The sequence below is a fragment of the Echinops telfairi genome, unplaced genomic scaffold (assembly GCF_000313985.2).
Source record: "Echinops telfairi isolate 266 unplaced genomic scaffold, ASM31398v2 ScPeMD7_7468;HRSCAF=8506_0, whole genome shotgun sequence".
In the NCBI taxonomy this organism is placed as follows: domain Eukaryota; kingdom Metazoa; phylum Chordata; class Mammalia; order Afrosoricida; family Tenrecidae; genus Echinops; species Echinops telfairi.
The window spans coordinates 8506685-8516057 of record NW_022111369.1 but is presented as its reverse complement, the minus strand read 5'-3'; the positions used below and the strand labels follow the sequence as shown (position 1 = coordinate 8516057).

General features: G+C 46.0%; 2 protein-coding genes across 2 annotated transcripts in view; one reads left to right on the top strand and one right to left on the bottom strand.

Annotated features, from left to right (window-relative positions):
• The window catches only part of LOC105978687 (60S ribosomal protein L39-like), a 13729-nt gene extending 9534 nt beyond the window's left edge, over window positions 1-4195 (bottom strand). Inside the window, exon 1 of the mRNA XM_045284321.1 lies at window positions 4189-4195. Within this exon, the coding sequence (XP_045140256.1) occupies window positions 4189-4195 (7 nt within the window). The remainder of the gene's footprint in view (window positions 1-4188) is intronic.
• Window positions 4196-4339: 144 nt separating this feature from the next.
• Window positions 4340-9373, top strand: part of HADH (hydroxyacyl-CoA dehydrogenase) — a 46791-nt gene continuing 41757 nt past the window's right edge. The window contains exon 1 of the mRNA XM_004703455.2: window positions 4340-4396. Coding sequence (XP_004703512.1) covers window positions 4340-4396 — 57 coding nt within the window. The remainder of the gene's footprint in view (window positions 4397-9373) is intronic.

Here is a 9373-nt window from a genome sequence, read left to right as displayed (position 1 = left end):
GCGACCAGGCCTTGCAGACAGCACCCCGCCCCCCTCCAACCCAACCTGTTGCTTCCCATAGCGATCCTGACAGGACCGGCTAGACCGTCCCCCTTAGGGTTTCCGAGGCAGCAATCTCTTATGGGAGCAGGCTTGCTCCCCCCTAAGTTAGCAGCCACCGCACTTAAGGGCGCTTTAACCGTTGCGTCACTAGCTCTCTTTCTGCAGAGAGAAGCTAACGTTCCACGCGCCCTCGCGGCGTGTTGCCTGGTTCAAACCGGAATTTTCTTCCAGCAATCAATCCAGAATGCCTGCGTTCCAACCTTTATACACTAGTTTTTAAAAACTGCCTGAAGACTTTGGCCGGGCCGTTTGTCTTTCCCGAGCGTCCACGTCTTTGCTGATTAACCTCCGCCTTGGTCGTCTGTGGTCGTCACTTAATCTCCTCCCTTTCTTATGTCCCTCCTCCTATTGCAGCTGCAGCGGCTGGGGGCAAGTTTGACCTTTGACCTGGTACCGTCTGCCAAGAACTGGGCCAGGTTTGGTGCTGCCGAGAGTAGGAGGGAGATAGGCGGCAGAGGGACTTTCTCATTTCCAGAATTGTGACCCCTGTTCCAGGCCGGCTGCGCTTCAGTGAAGTCTGTTGTGTAGTTGGTGACTGGGATACTGTAAAACTTGCATTTCGTTTATTTCTGAAGATGCACCACCCCAGAATCAAGATTTTAACTGGGCTGATTATATTCGAAGCATTTCAACTCCTTAGCAACTTAGTTGCTAGACAAAGGGTTGCTTTACTAAGTTTTCTTGAGGGAGAGCCCTTAAATTCTGCCCTCTTAGTCATGTGAGTTTAATTTTTCAGTATCTGTTTCCAACCAAGGGCTCACTTTTATGCTTCTTTTTTTAAAAAATAATACCTAATTTTATTGGGGGCTCTTACATTAATCCATGCATCAATCGTATCAAGCACTTGTGTACATATGCTGCCATCATCATTTCCTTTCTACATAAGCCCTTGGTATCAGCTCCTTTTTGCCCCTTCTCCCTCCCTTGTTAGTTTTTGATAATGTATAAATTATTTTCATATTTTACACCATCCTCCGCTGTTTCTGTTTTTTAACGCATGTTTCTGTTTTTCATACCCTGCAGGGGTGGGGAGTGGGGAGTGGGGGTTATATGTCGATCATTACCATCAGTTTCCCCTTTCTCCCCCTACCTTCCCCCTGTCCTCATGGTATCGCTACTCAATATTAGTCCTGAGGGGTTTATCTGTCCTGGATTCTGTATGTCAAGAGCTTTATCTGTAGCAGTGTACATGCTCCAGTCTAACCCGATTTGTAAGGTAGAACAGGGGTCATGATAGTTGGGGGTGGGCATTAAAGAACTAGAGGAGTGTTGTGTGTTTCATTGGTGCTATACTGCACCCTGCCTGGCTTGTCCTTTTCTTGTGACCCTTCTGTGAGGGGATGTCCAATTGTTTTGGGCTTTGGGTCTCTATTTCGACCCTCTTCATTTACATCAAAATGGTTGTTTGCTTTGGGCCTTCTTTTTTTAATTTAAAGATCATTTTATTGGGGGCTCTTATAACAATCCATACATCAATTGTATCAAGCATATTTGTACATATGTTGCCATTATTATTTTCTAGATACTTTCTATTGAGTGCGTGGTATCAGCTCCGCTTTTTTCCCTCCCTCCCCACCCCCACCTTCATGACACCTTGATAAGTTATCATTATTTGCATGCCTTACACTGACTACTGTGTCTCCCTTCCCCCAGGGTTTCTGTTGTTTGTCCCCCTGGAGGGGGTGTGTGTGTGTGGTTATGTTTTGATTGCAATCCATCCCCCCTTTCTCCCATCCTCCCCTCCTCTCTCCATCTTCCCCCTATGCTTCTGGTATCACTACTCCCATTGTTTTCTCCTGGGATTGTTTATCCTGCCTATCTTATATAGATAGGCAGGAAAACACAACAATACCCAACGAATAGTTCCAAGTCTGCTGACCCTTATGGATGTTTTCCGATTGGCTCTGATGAAGTGCCAAGCCCTGCCCCCCCACCCCAAGTTCAAAGTCTATTTCCAGAATTCCTTGAGGACTTTGTTGCTTTGTGCCCCTTGCTATTCTGTTGCACTCCCTTTGTGTTAAAGCTCTGGTGTGTGGTGTGGTGGGGGTTGGGGGTTCAGACTGGGCACAATTCCCAGGGACAGCACTCAGTGTCAGGTGCTGTCCCTGGTAGCACTGTGGGTCACAGTAAGGGGACGTTGTGTCTTGTGAGGCTGACTCTATGGTCCTTTCTATGCATTGGCTGCTCAGAGTGGGAATGTCATCCTCGAAGCTTGGTCAGGTGGCTTATCTCTCCCCCCTCTCTCCTGTGGTCTGGGCGGACCTGCCACACTCCCCAGACTGTATCTTCAGTGCTGTCTCCCTGGGCCAGGGGGTTGACATAGCTGGGCTAGGGCCCGGCCCTGCAGACTTCTCCGTTAGTCCACTGCTTCATGCCGGTATGGTGCCCTCAGGCCTCTCTCCCTTTTCTGTGAGACATAAACAGGACCCTCCCCGGTGGATAAGTGCTTGTTACCCACAATGCTTTTGTCTTTCCCTCACTTTTTTTAAACTTAATTTAATTTATTTTTTAATCATTTTATTGGAGGCTCATACAACTCTTATCACAATCCATACATACCTCAATTGTGTAAAGCATATTTGCATTCATTGCCCTCATCCTCAAAACATTTGCTCTCCACTTATTTCCCTCACTTTTTTTGTGTGCCCCCCCCTTTTCCCCTTATTTATGTTGGTGTGCTGTATTGCATTATTGGGCTTGGTCTGCCCGCTGTGCCTCTCCCTCAGTCTGTAAATTATATATTAAATAGTTTTTTCTCCTGATCTCACTGTGTTGATTGAACCTATCTCAGTGGATTCACCTTTTACCTTTTAAATATGTAAAACTTTTCTTTTACTATTACAGGCAACACCTAGGTTATGAATAAAATCTGTTCTTAACTATGCCTTTAGGTCAAATTTGTAGATAAGTCAGAACCAGGTGCACGTAGTTCTTGTTTGGCCTTACTTCAGTGCAGTAAAGAAGGAGCCCTGGTCGGGGAGAGGACAAGGTCAGCAGTTTAAACCACCGGCGCCAGAAAGAAGAGGCTCTTTACTCCTCTCTAGAGTTACGCTCTCAGAAACCCACCAGGTGCTTCTCTCCTTCCCTAAGGGCCCCGATGAGTCAGAATTGATCACCATTATGTATGCTATACATAAGGTGGAGAAAGAAGCCGCGTTCACGTACAAACTGCGGACATTATGCTCGAGAGAAAGTTTAGCTTGAGAGCACTTTTATCCCTCTATTTCACCAAAATCTCCCAACACTGTGTGGGTCAAACTTGTGGGCAGGAATGAAATGTCTGTTTAGAAACACACAGCATCTGAGGAGGCTTGATGGTGCAATCATTAAAGGAACTCTCACCCGGGGCTCCATGGGGGAAAGGCCCTGTGGTCTGCTCCCATGAAGATTACAGCCTGGGAAAGCCCTCAAGGGGAATTCTACTCCCGTCTCATGGGTTCACTCACCTCCAGGCATCTAACAACAGCAACAGTAACAACACACAGTCTCTCAGTAACAAAGGATCAGAGCCTAAGCTTGCACTGACAATAAAGGCTATGGGTCCAGATGATAGCGTGGATGGTGTGCTTGAAGACGTCAGTGGGAGAAGATTAGAAACTGAGTAGAAAGCATTACCTCAAGACTGGTGTAGTACTGCATTCATTATGGACCTTGAAAAAAAAGGGGTTACATTGCATGAAAAGGCACAGAGGTTGCTTTTGGAATTGTAGGCACACACTTCATTTTATTGCACTTGGCTGTATTGTGATTTGTAGACAGTTTGAGTTTTGTGTGTGTGTGTGTGTGTATGGATGTTTTACCAATTGAAAGTGTCTGGCAAACCTGTTTCAAGCAGCTGTACCAGCTCATCTTTTAACATCACGTGGTCACTTTGTGTATCTGCCACATTTTGCTGTTTCTTAGACTATTTCAAAATTTTCATAACGATAGCATATACTTGGTAGACTTACAGTATAGTGTAGACTTACAGTGTAGTGTAAACATAACTTTCATATGCAGTGTACATAAAACAGTGCAGAGGGCACCCATATTGGACCTCCTCTGGTTACCCGATTGCCACTAAGCAGAGGTCAGACATGCCTCCACCCGTCATGCTCCGTTTTCTATTAGGACACCAACCATTCCTCCCATGGCACTCAATTTGTATGCTGGGTTTGAAAATTCATAACAATGGCTACTCGGAAGCCATCGACAATACAATTACAAGGGTTTATTAGGAGAGTACACAGGTTACCACATGTCGGGATCAGGAAGCAGTAAGGTGACAGTCATTGGTCCAGAGCAGCACTTCTCAGTGAGCAGCCAAGTCTTTCCAGGCCTCAGCCTCTCCGCTCTGCTTACAGGCTGATAGTCTTGGTGCTGTGCCTCGGCTTGGTCTCATGGTCTCCATGCCACAGCCTCTGGTGCTCTGGTTCACATCAGACAGATCTCAAACGTGCTCCAGTAGCAAACGTGGTCCACTAGCGACTCTTCTGATGGTCCTGGCAGTTTTTTGTGTATCTGAGATGGCTCTAATACACAGAGGAATGGCTGTGATGGAGGTGTGGTTTGTGTCTTTCCGAAGAACCATACTACTCTTAAAACTAAGAGTGATAACTTAAGTCACCCTCTACCAAAGTGGAGATTTAATCCTGCTCATTAGCATAGCCAAGAATGCCCTCTAACATGGTATTAAAATCACAGGCATAGAGCTAGAATTTATAGAGCATCACAAAAGGGATTATGCTGAGTTTAACACCGTTCATGTACTAACAGGAGTTCTGGTGGCATTGTTGGTTTGATTTTGGGCCACAGTTGGCAGTTCAAAACCACCAGCAACCCCGAGGGTGAAAGATGAGGCTGAGACCAGTAACGATTTAAATTCTTGTTGTTGTTAGGTGCCATCTAATCGGTTTTGACCCATAGCGACCCTGTGAACAACAGAATGCAACACTGCGTTGGTTCTGCGCCATCTTCACAATTGGTCCTAAGCCTGAGCGCATTGATGCAGCCACTGTGTCCATCCATCTCATCGAAGGTCTCCCACTTTTTCACTGTCCCTCCACTTTACCAAACATGACGCCCTTCTCCATGGACTGGTCTCTCCTGACAGTATGTCCAAAGTATGCAAGACGAAGTCTTGCTGCTAAGGAGCAGTACTCTGGCCTTAGTTTCTCTGATACAGGTCCGTTTGTCCTTTTAGCAGTCCATGGTACTTTGAAAATTCTTCTGTCTCACAATCCAAATGCATCTATTCTTCTACAATCTTCCTTATTCACTGCCCAACATTTATATGCATGTGATGCAATGGAGACTACCGTGGTTTGGGTCAGGTGCACCTTAGTTCTCAAAGTAACAGCCTTGCTCTTCAAGGCTCTAAAGAGGTTTGTGCAGCCGATTTACTTCCTATAATATGTCTTTTGATCTTTTGACTGCTGCTTCCACGATCACTGAATGTGGACCAAAGTAAGACAAACCCTTGACAACTTCAACTCTTTCCCAATTTACGAGATTACTTTCTCCTCATGAGGTTACTTCTTAGTCCGTTGTGAGGATTTGGGTCTTCCTTACGTTGAGTTGTAATTACATTGAGATTATGGCTAGAAGGGCCATAATACTTGTCTGCATCTCAACCAGGAAACCAAATAGGCAATAGTCACTTTAAAGCCGTGGTTGGAAGTGAACCTACAGTGTCTCCAATGTCTCCACACCTGTGTAGGTGTGGTATTGGAATGAGAAGACAGTGAGGAGAAACGCTTGGCATGGATGTCAACAGGAGCAGCCGTCTATCCTTACATGGCAGGGTTTAAGATGGGCATCAAGCAGGGGAGGTACAGGATCAGGAAAAAGGTGAATTGACACAGTGGCTGCAGCCTAGCAACGGTTGGGAGAATGGCCAGGGCTTCGTTCTGTTCCACACAGGCTCGCTGAGAGGCGTTATACCCCAACTGCAACAATAACGGCCACTTCAGCCGACAGCCATCATCGTGTGTAGAGGAGCCACACTTTCCTGCAAAGCATCTCTGTGTATCTCCCTCCGCTTGAGGGTTGGACTTGGCAGTTTTGATTCTTTATGCTCCTCTACTGAGAACTCTTGGCAGAGCCCATCAGAGCAGTGGTTCTCAACCTGTGGGTCGCGACCCCTTTGAGGGCCAATCAACCCGTTTGCAGGGGTCGCCCGATTCATAACAGTAGCAAAATGACAGTTATGAATTAGCAACGAAAATAATGTTATAGTTGGGGGTCACCACCACACGAGGAACTGTATGAAAAGGTGGCAGCATGAGGAAGGCTGAGAACCACTGCTCTATAGGGTCGCTGTGCCTTAGTGTCTCCTCCATGGCATTGAGTAAACATGGCCACTTTGCTGATCGAATGCCACTGACCAGTTAGTTGTGTTTAGAATGCAGATTGCTCCAACTCAGGGTAATGGTTGTGAGTTTGGGCCAGAGCTGGACGTGGCCCAAATGCTGAGTATGTTAACCTGGGCGAGGTGCCTCAGTTTGCTCATCTCTAAAGTAGGAGTGATACTAGTATTTGTAGGGATGCCGAGGGATTCACTAAATTAAGGCAGGTAAAGCAGGGCCATGGTCAGACCACATGAGCTGGTTGCCTTGCTGATCATTGCTTTTTTTTGTTGTTATCTTCTCTTCCCTTGCCCTTCTATCCCATCCACTCCCATTCCTGACTGCTGTGCCCCTCATGTTGTTGAAAATAGAAAAAAACCACACTCACTGCCATCCAGTCATTACCGACTCAGAGCAACCACATAGGACAGGGGAACTGCCCCTGTGAGTTTCGAGACTGTAACTCTCTCTAGGAGTGGAAAGCCCCGTCTTTCTCCCACAGAGTGGCTGGTGGATAGCAGCCCAATTTGTAACCACTACGCCAGCAGGGCTGCCCATCTTGTTTAGGTGGAGAATATTTGACTTGCTTTTTTGTTCCATCTTGTTTAATTTGGAATAGATGATGCATTTGGTCCAGGGACCTCCAAAAAGAGCAGGCACATTTTAAGGCACAGTAAGGCCTTAAAAATACAACTGCAGTTCATGCTGCTAATTCACATTTAGCTTCACTCCCTCAAACACTTTCTAAAGTAGTTTTAATTTAAGTGAGTTGCAGTTCTGGACACAATTTTAATTTTTAAAACTGCTTTGGTCATGCTGAGCCAGGGTGGAGGTAAAAATTTAAGCAAATGGGGTCAGGGTCACTCTGAATTCGTATCGACGTGATGGCAGTGAGTTTGGTTTGAGGCCATTTGTGCATTTATATGATTATTCATTTATCAAGGAATTCCATTGTCTTAGACCAGCGCAGTCCTGCTTTATTACGGTTGAGCATAGGTCATTTGTATGTTTGTATTACCCAAGTGGATCTACTTTGCCTGTCATTTCTTATTTGTTTTAAATAAATAAAAACCTCTGAGGCTGCAGGTTAATGTTTAAGTCAGGTTGACTTGTTTGTATGTGTGCTTGCCTGTTACACACGTCTGAGTTGGTTCTGATGGCCACTTTATCCTAGGCCGGATAGATGTGTAGGCTGGCACCGAAGCTTAGAGCTCTTAACCACGGGGAAAGCTTTTTGTCGTATAAAGGAGAAAGAAGGAAGGACTGTTCTTTCTCCCTGGTCTTCAGAATGAATGCTTGATAAACATTGCCTCGTCTCCTTTTTTCCCCTATGGAGATCCCAGAGAATACTCCTCAAGTCACTGGTGAGCAGGGTGTGCGCTCCCTGGGAGGGGTATTCCCGAGCCGTGAGTTCTCGGAGATCTCTGGTAAATTTAGTGCACTACACCTTTGTGAGGAAATAAGGAAGTCTGTGTCTTGTAGGGGGGTGTACTTGAGTTTTTCCCTCCGAAAACTATTTTTGTGTGTGTCCCTCTTAAAAAGCAAAAGGTGGATTTCTTCTGGGGAGAGCAGCTTAGGCTGTGGAAACAAAGGGGGGGGGGCATCCTCCACTGTTCCTGTACTGTCGGCTGAGACGTGCTCCTCCGCAGTGGTCAGTGCACTGAGGGCCTGCTTCTCTCTCTGTGGCCGCCGACTTTGTGCCCCTCTACCTTCCCCTGCCCTCCGTTCCATGTTTTCTGATGCTGAATGGAACACTCTGAGCAGAGTTGCTTTTCATTGTTTTGGTTTTGGCTCTCTTCTTTGCCATGTGCTTCGTGAGTTGTGAGCAGAAAATCTGAGAAGTTGGATTACGTGAAGAATGCAGTGTCAGGATTGGAGGAAGACTTACTAACAACCTGCAATCTGCATGTGACACAGCCTTGCCTGCTGAAAGAGGGGAGGACTGGAAGTACATACTGCTTGCAGTCGGCATTACAACTCTGTAAACCAGATTAAAACCCTCACAACTGGACCGTTGGGTAACACCAAGATAAATGGAGGAAAAAGTGCAGTTGTCAAGGATTTTATCTGGCTTGGGTTTACAGTCAGTGCTCCTGGAGGCAGCAGGCAGGAGATCAGAAGAAGAGTTACATCGTGTAAATCTGCTTCACACGACCTCTTTATAAAGTAGTGAAAAGCAAGGATGTTACTGTGAGGACTAAGGTGCCCCTGACCCAAGCTAAGGTGTTTTCCGTTTCCTCACAAGGATGTGAAAGTTGGTCATTGAATAAGGAAGACGATAGAAGAATTGATGCATTTGAATTATGCCGGAGTAGAATATTGAAAGTGTTCTTCAAGTATCCCATGGACTGCTAAAAGGACAAACAAGTCTTGGAAGAAGTCTGGCCATAGTGTTCCTTAGAAGCCAGGATGGTGAGACTTCCACTTGTATTTTGTATATGTTGTTAGGAGAGCCCAGTCTCTGAAGAAGAATATCTTCTTTGATAAAGTGGAGGGGCTGCAAGAAAAGAGAAAGACCCTCAACGAAATGGATTAACACAGTGTCTTCAACAGTAGCCTCAAACATAACAACTGTGAAGCTGACAGGACTGTGCCGTGTTTGTTCTTTTGTACGTAGGGTTGTTATGACTTAGAACCAACTCACGGCACCTAACGGCACCACCACCATGAGTTGATGATTTGTGTTTGCCTGACAAACAGTACGGTGGCCTGGAAGAAGTTTCAGGATCACAGGAGATAGGCTCAGTCACCTTCCTGTGAATATACCATTCAAGCCCACCAGTGGCCCCTTGGTAGAAAAAGGAGGCTGCCTGCACCCATCAAGATTTCCAGTGTCTGGGCTAGCTCTGCTCTTTCCACAAAGGGTCACAATGTTGTCAGAATCTACTCGATGCCAGTGGGGTGGGGCGTGGCGTTTTTATTTCTAGGTATTCCCACTCAAGAGT